The following is a 22,409-nucleotide window of genomic DNA, read 5'->3' as shown; positions in this document are numbered from 1 at the left end:
AGTATAATAATAAAGAAACAAAACAAACAACCAACAACAACAACAAAAAAAAAACAAAGAAAAGCTCAGGGCCTGATGGATTCACTGCTGAATTCTATCAAACATTTGAAGAACAACTAATATCAATTCTACTCTAACTACTCAAAAAAGCCAAGAGGAGGGAATACTTTCAAACTGAATTTACCAGGCCAGCACTACCATAATACCAAAATCAGGCAAAGACGTAACATAAAAAGAAAATTACAGGCCAATATCCCTGATAAATATAGATGCAAAAATCGTCAACAAAATACTATAAAACAGAATAAAAAAAAATGCATTAAAAAGATCTTCCCCATGATCAGGTAGAATTCATCCCAGGGATGTAAGGATAGTTCAACATATGCAAATCAATAAACATGACATATCAACATCAAGGACAGAAACCAAAACAACAACAACAAAGAACAAAGCTGGAGATATCATACCACCTGACTTCAAATTATACTACAAAGCTATAGTAACCAACAGACCGATACCGGAATACAGATACATGTGTAGACCAATGAAACAGAATAGAGAACCCAGAAATAAATCCACATTTTTATAGCTAACTCATTTTCAACAAAGATGCCAAGAATCTACGCTGGGGACAGTCTCTTCAATAAATGATTCTAGAAAAACTGGATATCCATAGGCAAAAGAACGAAACTAGATCCGTATCTTTCACCATACACACACACACACAAGAACAACTGAAAATGGATTAAAGGTCTAAATGTAGGACCTGCAGCTATAAAACTACTAGAAGAAAACATTTGGAAAACACTAAGAGGACACGGGTCTGGGTTTCAAAGGTTTTTCTGTGGAAGACATCACAAGTACAGGCAACAAAAGCAAAAATAAACAGAATTATATCAAGCTAAAACATTTCTGCACAGCAAAAACAAACAAACAAACAAAAAAATCAGAATGAAGAGACAACCAACAGAATGGGAGAAAATATTTGCAAAGTATCCATCTGACAAGGGACTAATAACCAGAATTCATATGGAACTCAGACAACTCAGTAGCAAATAAAACAAATCTGATTTTAAAATGGGCTAAAGAACTGAACAGACATTTCTCAAAGGACATACAAACGGCCAATAGGTATATGAAAAAATGTTCGGCCAGGCGTGGTGGCTCACACCTGTAATCCCAGCACTTTAGGAGGCTGAGATGGGTGGATCACTTGAGGAGTTCCAGACCAGCCTGTCCAACATGGTAAAACCCCGTCTCTACTAAAAATACAAAAAATTAGCCAGGCATAGTGGCAGGCGCCTGTAATCCCAGCTACTTGGGAGGCTGAGGTAGGAGAATTGCTTGAACCCAGGTGGAGGTTGCAGTGAGCTGAGATCGCTCCACTGCACTCTAGTCTGGGCAGCAGAGCAAGACTCCGTCTCAAAAAAAAAAAAAAAAAAAAAAAAAAAAAATATATATATATATATATATATATATAGTTCCACATGACTAATCAGCAGGGAAATGCATGTCAATACCACACTGAGATATCTCTCCTGTTAAAATGGCTATTATTCTGGAGGCATCACACTACCTCACTTCAAACTATACTGCAAGGCTGCAGTAACCAAAACAGCATAGCACTAAGTACAAAAGCAGACACATAGACTTGTGGAACAGAATAGAGAGCATAGAAGTAATGCTGCACACCTACAACCATCTGATCTTTGACCAAGTGGACAAAAACAAGCAAGGGTAAAAGGACTCAAATGGAAAGTGGATTCAAACAAGCAATGGAAAAAGGACTCAATAAATGATGCTGCAATAACTGACTACCCATATGCAGAAGACTGAAGCTGGACTCCTTTCTTGTACCACAAACAAAAATCAAGTCAAGATGAATTAAAGACTTAAATATAAAACTAAAACCATAAAAACCCTGGAAGATAACCCAGGAAATACCATTTTGACATAGGCCCTGGCAAAGATTTTATGATGAGGACATGAAAAGCAATTGTAACAAAAACAAAAATTGACAAATGAGACCTAATTAAACTAAAGAGCTTCTGCATGGCAAAAGAAACTATCAACAGAGTAAAGAGACAATCTATGGAAAGGAAGAAAATATTTGCAAACCATGCATTCAACAAAGGTCTAATATCCAGAATCTACAAGGAACTTAAATTAACAAGAAACATAAATATACAAAAATAAATACAAATTAAAACTGCTCTCTAATATTAAATTTAAAAAAAGCAATTCAGTGGAGGAAAGATAGCCTTTTCAACAAATGGTGGAGCAACTTAAGATTCAGAGGCAAAAAAATGGAATTCAATCTAAGGTTCATACCTGTATGAAAATTAATTTGAAACGCTTCAGTCTTAAACTGTAAAAATTTAACAAAAAACGCTGGAAAAAATCTTCAGAATCTAGGCTTGTTCTAGGATAGACACCAGAAACATGATCCATATAAGAAAAAATTGGTAAATAGGATTTCATTGAAATTAAAAACTTCTGCCCCATAAAGCACCCTGTTAATAGGATAAAAAGATAAGCAACAGAATGGGAGACTGTATTTACAAACGACATATTTGACAAAGGACTAGTATCTAGACTACATAAGTAACTTTAAAAACTCAGTGTAAACAAATCTAATCAGAACACTGAAGAGATAGTTCACCAAAGATACATAGATGGCAAACGAGTATATGAAAAGCTGTTCAACATCATTACCCACTAGGGAAATGCAAATTCAAATCACAATGAGATATTACTACATGCCTATCAGAATGGCTAAAATAAAAAATAGTGACAACACTGGTGAGGATGTGAAGAAACTGCATTACTCATATATTGGTGGTGAGAATATAAAATGGCACAGCCATTCTGGAAATGAGTGGCAGTTTTTTCAAAAACTAAACCCATGACTACCATATAATTGAGTAGTGCCACTCCAGTACATTTATCCCAGAGAAATAAAGACTATATTCACACAAAAGTCTGTAGGTATCTGTAGCAGCTTTAGTCACAATAGCAAAAAAGTGGATATAACAAAGATGTCCTTCAACAAGTGAATGGTTAAATAATACCATTGATACCACATAGCAATAAAAAGGAATGAATTTGATACAGGCTAACAACCTGGATGAATCTCCAGAGAATTATGTTGAGTGAAAAAAGCCAGTTCCAAAAGGTACAATACTGTGTGATTTTATTTATGTAACTGCTGTGGTCTGAATGCTCATATTCCCTTCCCCACAAATTAATATACTGAAACCTAATTCCCAATGTGATAGTATTGCGAGGTGGGGACTTTGGAAAGTGATTACGTTACGGGGCAGGACTTTCCTGAATGGAATTAGTGCCCTTAAAAAAAAAGGGCCTAGTTGCCGGGCAGGGTGGCTCAAGCCTGTAATCCCAGCACTTTGGGAGGCCAAGACGGGCGGATCATGAGGTCAGGAGATCGAGACCATCCTGGCTAACCCGGTGAGACCCCGTCTCTACTAAAAAATACAAAAAAACTAGCCGGGTGAGGTGGCGGGCACCTGTAGTCCCAGCTACTCGGGAGGCTGAGGCAGGAGAATGGCGTAAACCCGGGAGGCGGAGCTTGCAGTGAGCTGAGATCCGGCCACTGCACTCCAGCCTGGGCAAGAGAGCGAGACTCCATCTCAAAAAGAAAAAAAAAGGCCCTAAAAAGCTGCCTTGCCCCTTCCACTATGTGGGGACACGGTAAAAAGGTGACATCTATGAGGAAGAGGGCCTCACCAGACATGGAATCTGCTGGCACCTTGGACTTCCCAGACTCCAGAATCGTTAGAAATAGATGTTCGTTGTTTATAAGCCACACAGTTTACAATGTTTTTGTTCTAGAAGCCTAAACAGGCTAAGATACCATTTTTATAATGACAAAATTATAGGAACAGAGAAAAGATTAGTAGTTGCCAGGAAGTGGGAGGAAAGTGACTGTGGCTATAAAAGGTATCATGAGGAATTCTGGTGGTTATGGAAATGTCCTATCTTGACCTTATCAATGCCAATATCCTGGTTATATTATTTTATTGGATATCAGTGGGGAAAACTGAGTAAAAGGTGCATAGGATGTCTCAGTATTAACTCTTATAACTATACGCAAATCTACTATCTCTTCAAAGACATGTATGTACATACATTTACACAGAAACACATATATATTATCAAAATAGACAACAATCGTATATAAATTATAAAAGTGTAAAGATCTTTGTCAGAAAGGACAAGAGACTGACCTCAGACTATAATTAGTATGCATATTGTAATATCTAGAGTAACCCTCCAAAAAAAAAAAAACAAAAGTATATAGATTCCAAACTAGTAGAGGAGGATAAATAAAATGATTTTAAAAAAATACTAAGCAAGGTTGGGCACAGTGGCTCACGCCTGTAATCCCGGCACTTTAGGAGGTCAAGGTGGGCAGATAACTTGAGGCCAAGAGTTTGAGACCAGCCTGGACAACATGGTGAAACCCTGTCTCTACTAAAAATACAAAAATTAGCCAGACATAATGGCACACACCTATAATCCCACCTACTGGGGAGGCTGAGGCACAAGAATCACTTGCATCTGGGAGGCAGAGGTGGCAGGGAGCTGAGATGGCACCACTGCACTCTAGCCTGGGTGACAGAGTGAGGCCCTGTCTCAAAAATAAAATACTAAGCAAGACAAAAAATTTTTTAAGAAGGCAAGAAAATAGTAGAAAAGAATGCAAATCCAGTGGAACCAAAGTAAGATGATAGAAATAAATCCAAATATATCAGTAATTACAGTGAAAGCAAATGGAATAAATGGTCCATTGAAAACCAAATACTGTCAGATTGGATTTTAAAAATAATTAAGAGGGACATTTTACACATGACTTAGAAAGGTATAAGTAAAAAGACAAAAAGTTATGCCAGGCCAGGTGCGGTGGCTCATGCCTGTAATACCAGCACTTTGGAGGCCGAGGTGGGTGCATCACCTGAGGTCAGGAGTTTGAGACCAGCCTGACCAACATGGAGAAACCCCATCTCTACTAAAAATACAAAAAGTAGCCGGGTGTAGTGGCGCATGCCTGTAATCCCAGTTACTCGGGAGGCTGAAGCAGGAGAATTGCTTGAACCCAGGAGGCGGAGGTTGCAGTGAGTCAAGATCATGCCATTGCACTCCAGTCTGGTCAACAAGAGTGAAACTCCATCTCAAAAAAGTTATGCCACACAAACTTTTTCTTTTTTTGGTTAATAAATCCTTCATGGAAATCATATAAATATTAGCCAAAAGAAATCAAGTGGGGCTAGATTAATACCAGATAAAGAATAAGGCAAAAGTATTATTATATCTATAAAGAAGTTACTTCTAAATAAATAAATGGTTTAATTCACTAAGAAGATATGACAAGTATGCATCAGTATATAACCTAAGGAAATAGTCCCAAAATGTATAAAGCAAAATTAACAGAACCTAGCCAGGCATGGTGACGTACACCTGTAGTCCCAGCTAGTTGGGAGACTGAGGCAGGACAATCGCTTGAGCCTAGGAGTTTGAGTCTAGCCTAGGCAATATAGCGAGACCCTGTCTCTTAAAAAAAAAATAAGAGGACCACAAGTAAAAATACACAAATCCAAATTATAGTAAATTTGAACATGCTTCTCTAGTAATTCATTGAATAAGCAGTAAGGATACATAAGATCTGAATATGATTAACTCAGTTGATTACATGGAGATATATAGAAGCCTGTACCGAACAATTGTAGAAACTATCACCATCAAGCAATTCTACTCCTAGGTACATACCCAAGAAAACTTGGACACACACCAAGTTGTAAAAGAATGTGCACAGCAGCCTTATTCACAATAACCAAGAAGTAAAAAGAACTCAATGTCCAAATAATGAACAGAATGTACAGTACACACACACACGAAAATTATTCAGCCATAAGGAGTCCTGATACATGCTACAACATGGAGAATCTTGAAACCATTAAGTGAAAGAAGGCACACATGTATTATACAATTCTATTTATATGAAATGTCTGGAATAAGCAAATCCATAGAGACAAAAAGTAGGTTAGTATTTTCCAGAGACTGGAGGAAGAAAAAGTGGGGAGTGACTGCTAATTAGTGGAGGTTCTTTCTGAAGTGATGAAATTGTTTTAGAATTTGAGAGTGGTGATGGCTGCATAACTTTATGAACATACTAAAAACCACAGAAGTGCACGTTAAAGGGGGTACAACACTTTAAAAAGTGAATTTTAAGGTATGTGAATATGTCAATAAAAACAATTTTTAAATAAAAACAGGCCTGGAAAATCAGAAACATAATTCTAAATAATTTCTGGATCAAAAAATAAATCATATGAAGACCTGAGAACTACAATGTAAAAATACAGAAAAAAGTCATAACAATATCAGAAATAAATTGAGCTGGATAACAAAAATAGTACACATAAAAATTTGTGGCATGAAGAAAAATGGTACTTAGGAAATTTATAAAATGCCTATATACAAGATATAATTAACACAGGACTAGTATCTCGAATGTATTTATAGGATATGTAGAAGATAGAAGAAAGACCTGAAACTATCATAGCAATCAAACCCACAAATCTAGATTCAGGAAAATCATAGAGTAAACCAGCTGGATTCTTCAACCAATAAGCTGCAAGAGAAAAAAAAGAAGGGAATAAAGAAGGAACTTATAGACAAAAAGCAACTTAAAAGACAACAATCGATTATTATTATTAAACTTTATTTGGATCTGATTCAATACAAAGTATAAAAAATAATTAAAACATTTGAACACTTGATTGGATATCAATGAAGAACAGTGAAAAAATAATGATCTTTTCAATAACCAGTGTTAAACTGGATAGCCATATGAAAGAAAAAAATGAAACCTAATCTCTACCTCACATTCTACACAAAAGTCAATTTCAGATGAATTATAGACCTAAACGAGCCAAAAAATAGGCCAGGCAGGCATTGTGGCTCACAACTGTAATCCCAGCATTCTGGGAGGCCAAGGCAAGAGAATCGCTTGAGCCCAGGCATTTGAAACCAGCCTGGGCAACACAGTGCAATCTGGTCTCTTCAAAAAATAAAAAATCTGCTGGGCATGGTGGTGCATGGCTATAGTCCCAGCTCAGAAGGCTGAGGTGGAAGGATCACTTGGGCCAGGGAGGCCGAGACTGCAGTGAGCTGTGATTGTGCCACTGCACTCCAGCTTTGGAGACACAACAAGACTCTGTCTTAAAAAAACAAACAAAAAAAGCAAAAGCCATAAAGCTTTTAAGAAGATTCATGATTACATGCAAGAAAATCTTCATGAGTTGGAGTAGTGAATGACTCCTTTAATACAAAATATAGAACACTAGACAGAGGAAAGGTCTACATAGGACATTAAAATTACAAATGTCCATGAAGAAAGGAACAATAAGCCACAGAATGGGAGAGTATATATATTCAACATATGTAAATTAACAAAGGACTAGTATGCTGAACATATGAAGAACTGAAATTATTAAGAAAAAGTAAAGGCAATTAGAACAATAAGCAAAAGACTAGAACAGGCATGTCATAAAATGCTCAACCTCATTTAAACTTAGGAATAAGCAAATTAACACCACACATATATCATTACACAGCAACAACTTGTTAAAACTAGACCAGACTGGGCAACATGGTGAGACCCTGTCTCTACAAAAAATACAAAAATTAGCCAGGTGTGGTGGCACGTGCCTGTAGTCCCAGGTACTTGGGAGGCTGAGGCAGGAGGACTACTTGAGCCTGGGAGGCTAAGGCTGCAGTGAGTCATGTTTGTACCACTGCTCTCCAGCCTGGACAACAAAGTGAGGCCCTGTCCCAAAGGAAAAAAAAAAAAACACAATAAAAACAAAAACAACAACTTATACTGACCACACCAACTGTAGGTGAACATTTGGAATACTAGAAACACATTCTGTAGCTATGAACATTCTTATACTTTAGATCATTCCAAACTGTTTTTCCAGTAACTGTACACTTTTCTCCTATGGAAACACTAATTGGTACAATCACTTTAGAAAATAGTTTGCCATTATTCTATCCTAATACCCAGCTATTCCTCTTCTGGATATATACCTTAGACTCTAGGACCTAGCGAAACGAAATGAACATGTACAAGAATGTTCTTAGAAGAATTTTATAATAGCATCAAACTGTACACAATCCAAATATCAATCAGCGGCAGAATAGTTAGTGGGATGTTCATAAATACCATCCTATATAAAAATTAAAATGAATGAATTCAATATGCACAAAAGCATGGCTATAAAGAAAAATCAACACATGAAAAATACAGCAAAAATCATATAAAGTTCATTAATAAAAACTTTATCTGTTTAAAATACATAAACTAAATGATATTATTTGCATAAATAGCTGAGAAAACTCTAAAAAACACCAAGGAAAGGATTATCACCAAAGTCTATTTTGTGATTATTTCTGGGAGAAGGAAGTGAGCTGTGGCTGGGAGACTGCATACAGAAGTTTTTAAGGGTCTATAAATGATCTTTCTACAATTGAGTTGTGGTTAAGTGAATGTTAACTTTACAACTGCACATTAAACTGTTCATATTTTAGGTACTTTTATATAATTATGCTTAACAACCACACACACTGTACACACTACACACACACACAAACAAGCATAGGTTGATTTTTCTATCAAAATTTGAACTGTTATCTTCAGGTAGTAAATTCTACCCATTTTTATTTTTAATAATAGGAGTAAATACCTTCCCACAACAATATAATGAACATTACAGGAAAATTAAGGCAACTTATATTTACAGAATGCCTTTCTGTGTAAAACAGGACACTATACTCTTCGTACACATTAAAGCATTAAAGATTAACTCTAAAAGGTACTTGTTATCAGTCTCTTTACTGAGGCAATTGCCAGTGTTCAGATAAATGTCAGAGCTAATCCAAATCTGAAACTTGAAATTTTCCCACCATTCTATACAAATTCCCCATGCAAACAGTTTACTATCCATCTATTCATCTTCCCCTTACAATATTCTGTGGCATCTTCCTCATGGGATGGTCAATTAATTTATTCATTTATTCAACATTCAATCATTCAGTCAACAAATATTTCTTTAGTACCTATTATATTCCAGGTTCTGTTTTTATATAAGTTATACAAGGATGAAAAGGAATAGCAAAATCTAAGCTTACATTTTGGTTGGGGAGGCAGGCAATTAATAATTTCAGACAGTGATCAATTCTATGAAGAAAATAGAATAAAGTGACAATGACTCAGTTGTAGAAACACTGGGGCTGAGATGTGAATGCTCAGTCAGCCGTGCAAACTACTGAAATGGGTTCCATGCACAGGGACCACTAAGCATCAAGGCCCTGGAGGGAAATGTGCCTTAGCAGACAGAAGGCAGGCAACTCTGCCTCGAATCCTATGTGCAAAAAGGACAGAGGGTGAATTATGGAGGGCCAGGTTAAGTCATAGCAGAAAGTTTAGATTCTAGCCTAGATGCAATAAGAAGCTATTTTAAGTTTTTAAGAAAAAGAGGGCCACAGGAAAATTTATATTAAAAAAAAATTTTAGGGGTTATATAAAGAAAAGATTCCTTCAGAAGAAGGGAGTTGGCAATGGCAAAAGTGAAAGGGTAAAGACTAGTTTTTATCACAGAAATCCAGGGAGGAGATTAAGGAGATTAAACAGGAGTGGCCAACAATGAAAACAGACATAGACAGCTTCCAGATATATGCTGAGGATAGATCAGATCAACTGAGTGCTGATTTCTTTGTTGAACAGCTATTTAATCTATACTGTAATATTATCAGGCACATTTCTAGGTGCTGGGTATACGGAACTGAATACGAAGGAAAGGGTCCCTGATCTCAAGGAGTTTATATATTAGGAGCTTATATATTACATATTCCAATGGGAGAAGCAGAAATTTAATAAACAAAAATATCCTATGTCAGGTAAGAAGTATTATGATGAAAAACTAAAGGAAAAGGAGAGACAGAGGAGGTTGTTATTTTAGATAAGTCAGGGAAAGACTTTGCAGAGGAAGTGACATTTAAGCAGATACCTAAAGTGAAGCACAAGCCACACAAATATTTGGAAGTAAAGTACTCTAGGTACAGGGAACTGCAAGTGAAAAGACCCTAAGGAAGGAATGTGCTTATTTTCTTGTGAGAAGAGCAAAGCCAATGTGGCTAGAGCAGAATGAACAAGGAGTGGAGTGGCACATGAAGCCAAAATAGTGGCCAGGAGACAGATCACATAAAGCTGTATAGCTTATACACCGCAACAGATCACATAAAGCCATATAGCTTATACACTGAGACAGATCACACAAAGCCGTATAGCTTATACACCGAGTTTTGAATTTTATTTTAAGTGTGATAAAAAGCCATGTGAATTGAGAACAGACAAGGGATATCTGATTGACATTTTAAAAGGACCATTCTGCTTTTCTGGAATATAAACTGCTGAGGGATAAGTAATATAAACAGAGCGATGACAGTGCCTTCAACTGGAGTGGTACTAGCAGAGGTGTGAAGTGGGACATATTTTGAATGTATTTGTTAAATTGAATAGATTCTGCTGGATTGAATGTAGAAAATGGGGGGAAAAAATGAAGGATGACCTAGGGTTTTGGTTTAAGGAACTGAGGAGCTGAAGTAACATTTCTGAGAAGGAGAAAACTACGAGAGGAACAGGTTGGAGAACAGGAATCAAAAACTGTTTTTGGTCATGAGATGCCTACTAGACATTCAAGTGGAAATGTAAAGTAAGTAAAAGGCTAGAGTTCACAGAAGAGGTTCAAGTCAGTGACTTGAACTGTTTTTGAAAGATACTGACTCAGATAATTCTCAAGAACAAAACTTCTCCCATATTTGAGAATTTATACTGACTCAATTCTTAGGCATACCCTAAATAGTTCAAATAAATAAAACAGGTTCAAATTTATTCCTCCTATGGGTATACTCCAGTAACACAATTTGCCAGTATAGATTAATATGTGATAAACTCTAATCATAACATTCTACATGTTCTTGGCTTCAGATTAAAATAACTGATTAAGTTTATAATGTTTTATAATTTTAAAAATGTTTATTCATCCAAGCTGGAGTGCAGTGGTGCAATCATAGCTCACTACAGCCTCAAATTTCTAGGCTCATGTGATCCTCCTCTCTCAACCTCCTAAGTAGCTGGGACTACAGGCACGGGCCAAGGCTTCAACCTAATATACTCCAAAGTTAATACAGATTTTATTAGAAAAACAAAGTTTTTGTAAGTCTAATAGGTAAAGGAACAAAGAATCAGAACTATTTTTCTTACAGCTTCCTTACTCTTCCCTTCCCTCTTTTATTCTTTATCACCTAAAAGCTTGGTCACTAGTAAGTTCAGAAGGTTAGCTAAAATATGGCTATGAAAGTAGAAAATATAGAAAAATATTTAAGATGTTCAACAATAATTTTTAGAGTAAGGTTAAACACTAGAGTTTATGCTCAACTTCTCCTTGAAAGGCCGAGTATTTATTTTACTAACTACACTGGAAATAATGCCTACTTGCAATTTTAATTAATCATTATAATTCAAAAACAGGTTTATATAACTGGCCAGGCCCTTTTGAAAATATAAGTACAAATCTTGGGGATATGTTTTGAAGCTGGCTTCGCTTCACAGACTGATAAATCTGTCCAAAAGTCACAAGAATTATGTCTTTATTGGTTCATCTTATAATTAAATCAACATGGAAGAAATATGTACTTTTTGGATTAAACAAAATGTTTTGATAAAAATGGGATATGTGTGTACAAAAGCTGGAAAACTCATGTCCCGTGAAACTTGGTTTCCACAAGATGAGTTTCAAATTCAGATACTAAACACACATGAATAATCAAATGAATTCTATTCATCCTTTCCCCAAAGTTGCGCTTACAATTAAGATATAGGTATTATTTGTATGCAGAACAAACAAAATAAATTGGAAGATGTTTGGCTAAAGAGGGAAGTGAACACTCAGGAACTACTGTTTGCAGTTTGCAGAATAGGATAATCTTCTCTAGGAAGAATAATGTCAACATAGCAGCACTATATTCACCAGGATTCCCCAGAGCCAATGGTCCCATCATGTGGCAGGAAGCCAAACCTTCTGGCTGCTCACAATATCAATCAGCTTCCCTTTAATCTTCAGGAAGTGTCTCTTGAACTCCAATCCATCACCCTATATTAGAAATAATATTAAAAAATAATGTCAAAACAAAAACAAAAACAAAAATAAGATTATGCCCTAAAATCAATCTCTTTTTAGTGGTAACAAGAGACAAACATCCTTAGATATGTCTGGCTACAATTTTCTTTTAGGCCTGTTTAGGAAGAACAAATATCCTGGCAGAGAAAATTGTTACACAAATAATTCTGATGTGGTTTCATGCCCATCACTGTTCCTACTGCACTGAGCTCAGATAGCAGATAAAGGTGGCATCCTATCTGTTTCAGGTGTTGGTATATCTGGACCTAAGTCATTACAATCCATAGGCAGTGAGGGTTTGGAAACTAACGATAAGCTATACAACTAAACTGAAGTCTTGTTGTCATAACACTATTGAACAAAACCAGCAGCTTTAGTTATGAGAAGAATTTCATTATACTATGACCTTAATTTAATTCCATAGCAAGCATCTGAAAAACAGTATTGCAGCAAATCTCTAATACAAAGAGTACTGCAGCAAATGCTCCAACATAGCAGCTACTCCTCAAACCCTCTTTAGAGTCACACACAATCTCTCAGAAAATAGAGAAAAATGTTATTTTGGTTTTATATATCAAGGGCTGTAAAACTATAATCTTAGAATCAATTTCTAAAGAAATCATCAGAAATATGAACAAAAATCTATGCATAAAATATCAATCACAGAATTATTGTAACAGGTAAAGGTTCATTAAATTATAATGAAATATTTGCAACAAATCATAATCTTTATTAAAAGACAAATTAAGAAAAATATTAAAATGCTTCAAAATATTAATGGTGATCACTGAAAATTTAGAATTATTTTTATTTTCTCATTTTTTGCTTGTCTACATTTTTCACAAAAGCAGAAACTTTTTTTGAAACAGAGTCTCACATTGTCACCCAGGCTGGAGTGCAATGGCACTATTTCAGCTCACTGCAACCTCTGCTTCCTGGGTTCAAGTGATTCTCCTGCCTCAGCCTCCTGAGTAGCTGGGATTACAGGAGCCCGCCACCATGCCCAGCTAATTTTTTGGTTTTTATTGTAAAGATGGGGTTTCACTATGTTGGGCAGGCTGGTCTCAAACTCCTGACCTCGAGATCTGCCCGCCTTGGACTCCCAAAGTGCTGGGATTACAGGCGTGAGCCACCACGTCCAACAAAACCTTTTATAACAAGGAAAACGTCATTTGAAAAAAACAATGTTTGGGAAAAACATATAACAAAAACACATGTTATAATACTAAATGAAAAAAGCAAGTAACCTTCTATTTACAAATGTCACATATATACAAACATGATGCCATTAAAAAAATTCACATAGAAATATTTCCACAGAAAAAATACAATAAAACATAAAAATACCTTAGAAAGCCGGAAGTCAACCAATATTTTCTCATCCATTTCTAACAAATTCACTTTGAAAATGAGTTTATTATTTCTCCTATCAGTTGTTGATACAGTAACCTAAGACAACAAAAATAAGGTTAAGCCACATGGGTGAGTAGATAATAAACTAGTAAACCCATCATGAAGAACAGAATGGAAGTTCCTCAAAAAAACTACAAATAAAACTACCTATATGTTCCAGCAATCCCACTAATGAGATGTCATCCAAAGGAAAGGAAATTATATGGAAGAGACATTTGCATCCCTACAGCATTATTCACAATAGCCAAGATATGGAATCAACCTAGATATCCAACAAGAGATGAGAGTAGGCCAGGCACTGTGGTTCATACCTATAATCCAGCACTTTGGGAGGTCAAAGCAGGAGGATTGCTTGAGCCCAGGAGTTCAAGACCAAGCTGGGCAACATATCAATACCTCATCTCTACTAAAATTTCCAAAAAATTAGCAGGCATGGTGGTGCATGCCTGTAGGACCAGCTACTCAGCGGGGCTGAGGCAGAAGGGTCACTTGAGCCCAGGAGGTTGAAGCTGCAGTGAGCTATGATTGTGCCAGTGTGCTCCAGCATGGTTGACAGAGTAAGACCCTGTCTCAAAAAAACAAAACAAAAAGCCAAGCAAACAAATGAGGATAATATGATAAATATATACACAATGAACTACTACTCAGCCATATAAAGGAATGAAATCCTGTCATTTGCAGCAACATGGGTAGAAATGGAGGACATTATGTTAAGTGAAATAAGCCAGGAACAGAAAATTAAACATCGCATGTTTTCACTCATATGTAGAAACAAAAAAACAGTTAATTTCATAGAAGTAGAAAGCAGAACAGAGGATACTAGAGTCTAGGAAGGGGAGAGGGGAGGGAAAGATAGAGATTCATGAAATAATACAAAATTACAGCTAGATAGGAGTAAGTTCTAGACCACTGTAGGATAACTATCCTTAACAATAATAGAGTTTCAAACAGCTAGAAGGATACTGAACGTTCCCATCACAAAGAAATGACCAATGTTTGAGATTATTAATACGCTAGTTATCCTGATCTGATCACTATACATTATATGAATCAAAACATCACTATATACCTCATGAATATGTATAATTGTATCAATTAAAAAAAACTTGCTGGCTACCTCCATAACAGGAGTAATATTAAGTATGCTGATAATCTCACTCATTCCAGAGCCTCTCTTCTCCCAGTGGGTATGTATGTCCCCAACCCAATCCATCAACAGGGGTGCAGCTCCTAGGGACTGAGTGTATATGAACTCATAGCAACAAAACTTACTGTACTGTACCAATATACCACTGAAAGAAGAAACAATCAAAGATGAAAATAAAATGGGAGGAAAAACAAGATTATTAAAACGTTAGAAAGAAAAAGGCCTGACTTGTGGCTGAAAAGCTAGAGCAGCAATTAGAAGACGGCAAAGGTCTTGAGAGGCCTTGCAACTTCCACTTTCAGTCTTTTAGAACGTTCCTGTGGCATGTAAAGACGCTCAGCCTAGCTGAATGATGCGGAAAGAAAGGCTCAGCTAACAGCCAGTGCCAAGACTCCAAACATGGGAGTAAGGATGTTTTAGACCACCAGCCACAGTAAAGACATCAAATGACTATAGCTGGATGAATAAGCCCGATCAAGATCAGTAGATCTGCCTGAAAAACACAGCCCAAATTAAAAAAGTATTTGTAATAATTCTTACTTCAAGAAACTATGAAAACACACAACTATACCATGACTGTGCAGCACTGAAATAACATACTATGTTCTGGGAAAATTAACACAAGATATTCAACTCAACACATCTGAATTAAGCTCTTAAACTTCAAAGACAAAAAAAAAAAAAAAAAAAAACTTCAAAGAACTGAGAGTGAGTGAATCAAGGAGTGAGGTCAATGAAAATGGCAGAGAAAAGAACTCCAGAAGTCCATTACTCCACAAAAGCAATTTTAAAAACCTGCCAAAACCTGTCAGAATCAACTTTTTCAGAACATTGTAAACTAACTAAAAGCTCGCAGCAACTTATTCAAAACAAGTGAAACTCAGTAAGAACAGTGAGCTTTCTGGTATTGTAACTTACCCTGTTCCCATCCCCTGCTCCTCACTCAGTAGCAGCCTTGAAAATAACGGTCCATATTTCAGGTATAAGTCCAGGTAGGAGCAGAATAAACCTCATTTACAAACTATCTTAAACCGATCTGACCCTCTAAAATGACCTGATCAAAAGGCTTGTCCTGGCCAGGTGCAGTGGCTCATGCCTGTAATCCCAACACGTGGGGAGGCCGAGGCAGGTGGATCACCTGAGGTCAGCAGTTCGAGAACAGCCTGACCAACATGGTGAAACCCTGTCTCTACTAAAAATACAAAAATTAGCAGGGTGTGGTGGCAGGTGCCTTTAATCCCAGCTACTTGGGAGGCTGAGGCAGGAGAATCGCTTAAACCTGGGAGGCAGAGGTTGCAGTGAGCTGAGATCACACCATTGCACTCCAGACTGGGAAACAGAGCGAGACTCCATCTCAAGAAAAAAAGGCTTGTCTTTATTTCGACTTTGTAACTGTAACTCACCTTGCGCTAAAGCTGCTCCTGGGTAGCATTTGTGGAAAACACTTACAGGAAAATGCTTTAGTCTCTGTTGCCTGAAGCAATGATAGCAACTGGGGCAAAGACTACCCAAGACGTTTGGAAGAAGAGGTTAGGGAGTGAGATGTTTCTGAGCAATAGGACTCTGAAAAGGTCCAACATATTCCTGGGAATGTAAAAAGACACACCCATGACCAGGGCAGTCCACGTGCTTAGGGAAGAGCTGAGAAGACCCCGAAGCTCTACATATGCCCTAACTTTGCATTTTGCACAGGCAGATAGTGAAGGCTGAAGCAACGTTGTAAACTTCTCGGTTGAGTATTGCAGGTGTGCCCCAACACAAATACAGAACCCCTCTGCAGAATTTTTTGTTTTTGGTACACAGAATTTAAGGAAATCTCTGTCCAATCATTAGCTGACCACTACAACTAATGGGACAGAAACTGCACAGTCATGCATGACAAACAATACCAACTTTAAAAAATTATATCAGAAAAATCACTAGGGCCGGGTGCGGTGGCTCCCACCTGTAATCCCAGCACTTTGGAGGCTGAGGCGGGTGGCACCTGAGGTCAGGAGTTCGAGACCAGCCTGGCCAACATGATGAAACCCCACCTCTAATAAAAATACAAACAATTAGCCGGGCATGGTGGTAGGCACCTGTAATCTCAGCTACTTGGAAGGCTGAGGCAGGAGACTCGCTTGAACCCACGAGGTGGAGGTTGCAGTGAGCCGAGATCACACCATTGCACTCCAGCCTGGGCAACAAGAGTGAAGCTCCATCTCAAAAAAAAAAAAAAAAAAAAAAAAAAAAAAAAAGAAAAAGAAAAACATCACTAAAAAAAACAACTACATCAAGCAGTAACAAACACTGGCAAGAGGGGAAACTCTGACTTCTGGAGTTGCCACATATTGCCACGATATGTCCAGTTTTCAACAAAAAATTACAAAGCATGTAAGGAAACAAAGTATGGCCCATATAAAGGAAAAACAGCAACCAAAACTGTCCCTAAGGAACATAAAGAAAGAATAAAGAAAAGTGAACAGAGTCTAAGAACTGTGGTACGACAAGTATCCCAACAATACACATAATGAGTCCAAGAGGGAGAGGAGAGTTAGGTACAAAAAAAAATCTGAAGAAATAACGGCCAAAAACTTCCCAAGTGTGATTAAAAACATTAATTTACATATCCGAGAAGCTCAATGAACTCCAAATAGAATGAACAAAGAAATTCACACCAAGATACATCATAGTCAAACTGTGGTCAACAGAGAAACACAAAAGCAGCAAGAGAGCAGCAATGTCTCACATAAAAGGGATCCTCAGTAAGATTAACAGCTGATTTCTCATCAGAAACCACAAAGGCTAGAAGGCAGTAGTGGCATAATCAAAGTGCTAAAAGACAAAAGTTATTAAGAATTCTATATCCAGCAAAACTACCTTTCCAAAAAGTGGAAGATAAATTAAGGCACTTTAAACTGATAGGAATAGATACTACATTTGATCTTAGCCAAAAGGCTGAGAAGCGATTTTTTTTTTTGAGACAGTCTTGCTCTGTCACCCAGGCTGGACAGCAGTCGTGCAATCAGATCACGGCTCACTGCAGCCTCGATCTCCCATGGCTCAGGCTATCCTCCCACCTAAAGCCTCCCCAGTAGCTGGGGTTACAGGTGCACACCACAACGCCCTACTAATTTTTAAATTATTTTCAGTAGAGATGGGGGTTTCACCCTGTTGGTCAGGCTGTTCTCAAACTCCTGGCCTCAAGTGATCTGCCCCGCCTCAGCCTCCTAAAGTGCTGTAATTATAGGTGTGAGCCATCATACCTGGCTAAGGTACTTTAGATTGAAAGACACAAATAGGCTAAAAGGAAAAGGAAAAAAAAAAAAACAGAGCATGGAAACAATAACCAAAAGAGAGCTGGTAGCTGGGTATGGTGGTATATGCCTGCAGTCCCACCTACTTGCGAGGCCAAGGCAGGAGGGTCACTTGAGCCCAGGAGTTTGAGGCTGCATTGCACTATGATCGTACTGCAAGTAGCCACTACACTCTAGCCTAGGCAACATAGTGAGACTCTATCTAAAAAAAGGAAAATACACAAGATAGCTAGTGAGCTGATATAGATATACTAACATTAGACAAAATAAACAGACTGATGAAAACTGTCAATTTAGCTGGGCATGGTGGTGCACACCTATAGTATTCACTACTCAGGAGGATCACTTGAGCCCAGAAGGTCAAATCCAGCCTGGTAAACACAGAGACTGCATCTCTACAAAAACATTTTTTAAAAGTTAGCTGGTTATGGTAGTGCACACCTGTAGTCCCAGCTACTTAAGAGGCTGAGGTGAGAGGATCACTTGGGCACAAGAGGTCAAGGTATTAATATATTATATTAATAAAAGGGAAAAAATCCACATGATTATCTCAATAGATGGAGAAAACATTTGACAAAATCCAATACTCTTTCATCATAAAAACAAAAACCCCACAGCTAACATCATACTTAATGCTGAAAGACTCAAAACTTACTCCTAAGATCAAGAACAAGACAAAGATGTCCACTCTATTTCTGTTCAATATAATGTTGGGAGTCCTAGCCAAGGCAACTAAACAAAAAGAACTAAAACGCATCTAGGTTTAAAAAAAAAAAAGTAAAACAATCTCCTGTATCTCTATTGATAAACAATGTAATCTTTTTTTTTTTTTTTTTTTTTGAGATGGAGTCTCACATTATCGTCTGGGCTGGAGTGCAGTGGTACGATCTCGGCTCGCTGCAATCTCTGCCTCCCAGGTTCAAGCGATTCTCCTGCCTCAGCCTCCCGAGTAGCTGGGATTACCAGCACCTGCCACCACGCCCAGCTAATTTTTTGTATTTTTAGTAGAGATGGGCTTTCACTGTGTTGGCCAGGCTGGTCTCAAATGCTTGACCTCGTGATCCACCTGCATTGGCCTCTCAAAGTGCTGGGAATACAGGCGTAAGCCATCACGCCCGGCCAAATAATGTAATCTTAATATATAAAAAAACCTAAAGAATTGGTCAAAAAAACTACTGGAGTTAATGAATTCAGCAAATTTTCAGGATACAAGATCAATACACAAAATTCATTTGCATATATACTATCAATGAACAATTTGAAAATAAAATTTAAAAATTCCATTTACATCAGCATCAGGATTTAAAAAAAAAAAAGAATAAACAGGATTACATTTAACCTAGGAAGTGCGAGACTTGAACATTGAAAACTACTAAATATTCTTAAAAGAAATTAAAGACCATAAAAAAATGGAAAAAAAGGCCCCATGTTATTGGATTGGAAGAGTTAGTATTACAAGTTTAGCATCCTTAATCTAAAATCTGAAATTCAAAATATTCCAAACTCCAAAACTTTTCGGGTGCTGGCATGATGCCACAAATTGAAAATTTCATACCTGATAAGTTTGCTTTCTGATAGTTCAATGTACAAACTTTGTTTCATGCACAAAATTATTTAAAACGTATAAAATTACCTTCAGGTTATCTGTATAAGGTATATATGAACCACAAATAAAATTATTCATGTTTCAACTTAAGTCTCATCTGTAAGTTATCTCAATATGTATATGCAAATATTCCAAAATCCAAACAAATGTAAATCCACAAAACTTTTGGTCCCGAGCACCTCGAATAAGGAATACTCAATCTGTACTAAAATGGAAATATTCCCCGGGTTAATCTACAGATTCAACGTAATCTCTTTTAAAATTCCAAATTTTTTTCTTGCAGAAATAAGATAATCCTAAAAGACAGAAAAACAAGGGGCCACAAATAACCAAAATACCTTGAAAAAAAGAACAAACTTGGACAACTCATACTTTCTAATGTCAAAACTCACTACAAAGCTACAGTAATCAAAACAGTGTGGTAGTGGCATAGCATAGACATATAGATCCATGAAATAAAGAATTAAGTCCATCGGGGAAGAAAAAGAAAAGAAAAAAAAAAAAAAGAATTGAGAGTCCAGAAATAAACCCATACATCTATGACTGATTTGTTTTCAGCAAAGGTGCCAAGATCATCTCATAGGAAAAGATGTCTTCAACAAATGGTGCTGGAAAAACTGAATATTCACATACAAACATTTGCATTTGGACCCTACCTCATACTATATACAAATATTAACTCAAAATGGACAAAGACCTAAACGTAAGAGCTAAACTTTAAGACTGTAGTCCCAGCTACTCAGGAGGCTGGGACTCCTAAAAGAAAGCATAAAGTATAAATCTTTACAATTTTATATTAGGCAACAGTTTCTTAAATTTGGCACTAAAAGCATAGGCAACAAAAGAGAAATTATAGATCCACTGGAATTCATCAAAATCTAAAACTTGTGTACATCAAACAACACTAACAAGAAAACGAAAAGAATGGGAGATTTCTCCCACAGAATGGGGTATTTGCAAATCAGGTATCCGACAAGGTTCTAGTGTCCAGAATGTACAAAGAACTCTAACAACTCAACAATAAAAACAATCCAGTTAAAATATGGACAAAAGATCCAGATACTGTTATAAAGAAATGGCCAATAAGCATGTAAGAATATGCTCAAGATCATTAGTCTTTAGAGAAAGGAAAATCAAAAGCAAAATGAGATAATATTTCATACACACTAGGATAGCTATAGCAAAAAGGGGAGGCAATAAGTGTTGGCAAGGATGTAGAGAAATTGGAACTCTCTTACATTACTGATGGAAATGTAAAATGGTACAGGTGCTTTGGAAAAATCATTTCGCAGTTTCTCAAAAAGTTAAATGAAGAGTTACCATATGCTCCAGCAATTCTACTCCTCCATATATATCTAAGAAATTAAAAACATATGGTCACACAAAAACTGGTACAAGATTGTTCACAGCAGTATTATTCATAAAGACCAAAAAGTAGAAACAACCCAAATGTCCATCAATGGATGAATGGATAAACAAAATGCAGTACATACACACAATGGAATATTATTCAGTCATAAAAAGGAATAAAGTACTGATAAATGCTATGAACCTTGAAAACATTATGCTAAATGAAAGCAGACAGACCCAAAGGACTACATGTTATATGATTCCATTTGTATAGAATGTCCAAAGAGGCAATCCCTGAAGACAGAAAGTAGATTCGAAGTTGCTCGGGAATGGAGGAAGAAAGGAATAAGGAGTGACTGCTAGGTGGTACAGAGGTTTTGTTTTTTTTCCCCTGTGGTGATGCAACGTTCTGGAATTAGGGGTGATGGTTGCATAACCTTGTGAATATACTAAAAAGCACTGCATTTTACATTTTTAAATGGTTAAAGTGATGATTCTTACGTTAAGAAAATTTTATCTCTGAGTCGACCTGAGAAAAAGTGAATCACCTATGTGAGTAAGAAGACTATCAGGCTGACCTCAGATTTCTACACAGTAACAGTTCCCCCTAACTTTTAATTTTGAAAAATCTACAGAAAAACTGAAAGAAGAATACAATAAATAACCATATACTCTTCATTGGCCTTATCTACTAGATATGTGGGTGTTTATTTGCCTTTATGTAATTGTTTGCCCTTTATTTTTTTTTTTATTTTAAGCTGAAAGAAGATATCACTTCACTTCAACTTTGCTTCCACATGTTTCTCCTTGGAACAAGGGCATTCTGCTACAAACCACAGTATGATCACACCCAAGAAATCTGATGCTGATACAAAAACATTACCTAATATACAGTCCATATTCAAATTTCTCCAATTGTTCCAATAATGTCCGTGGTAGTTTTTTAAATTTTTTCCAAATATATGATCTAGTGAAAGACCATGCACTGCACTTAGCTATCAGGCCTCTTTAGTCTCCTTCAATATAAAACAGCTCCCTATTTGTTTTTCATTGACATTAACATTTTTTTGAAAAGCCTTAAACACAGTTTAGAATACCAATGTTATAACTATGTTCTAATAATATAAACAATAAAAATTGACGGGTGCAATCAAGGGAGATGCAAGAAAGTGTGGGATTGCTAATGTGTTCGTCTTTCATGGTAGGCAGTCAACCATTATTGTCTACAGTTTAAGTACATACAGTTTTTAAGAAAATAATGATTCCAGCTCCCTAACATTTTTAATAACAATTAAAAGGTCTTTTAAGAAATATTATTTTAGGCCAGGCACAGT

The 22,409-nt window shown here is 36.8% G+C and overlaps 1 protein-coding gene and 1 pseudogene across 2 annotated transcripts in view; both read right to left on the bottom strand.

Moving 5' to 3' along the window:
• Positions 1-8,726: 8,726 nt before the first annotated feature.
• CHEK1 (checkpoint kinase 1) overlaps positions 8,727-22,409 on the bottom strand; it is a 34,795-nt gene continuing 21,112 nt past the window's right edge. For both annotated transcript variants that reach the window (XM_050755687.1, XM_050755689.1), the window contains exons 12-13: positions 13,611-13,712; positions 8,727-12,236 (exon numbers count right to left, since the gene is read on the bottom strand). In XM_050755687.1, coding sequence (XP_050611644.1) covers positions 12,141-12,236; positions 13,611-13,712 — 198 coding nt within the window. In that variant the 3' untranslated portion in view covers positions 8,727-12,140. The remainder of the gene's footprint in view (positions 12,237-13,610; positions 13,713-22,409) is intronic.
• On the bottom strand, positions 17,630-17,772 carry LOC126936761 (uncharacterized; annotated as a pseudogene).

The sequence above is a fragment of the Macaca thibetana genome, chromosome 14, assembly GCF_024542745.1.
Source record: "Macaca thibetana thibetana isolate TM-01 chromosome 14, ASM2454274v1, whole genome shotgun sequence".
In the NCBI taxonomy this organism is placed as follows: Eukaryota; Metazoa; Chordata; class Mammalia; order Primates; family Cercopithecidae; genus Macaca; species Macaca thibetana.
The sequence above is the reverse complement of the archived record's forward strand: the minus strand, read 5'-3'. Positions and strand labels throughout refer to the sequence as shown.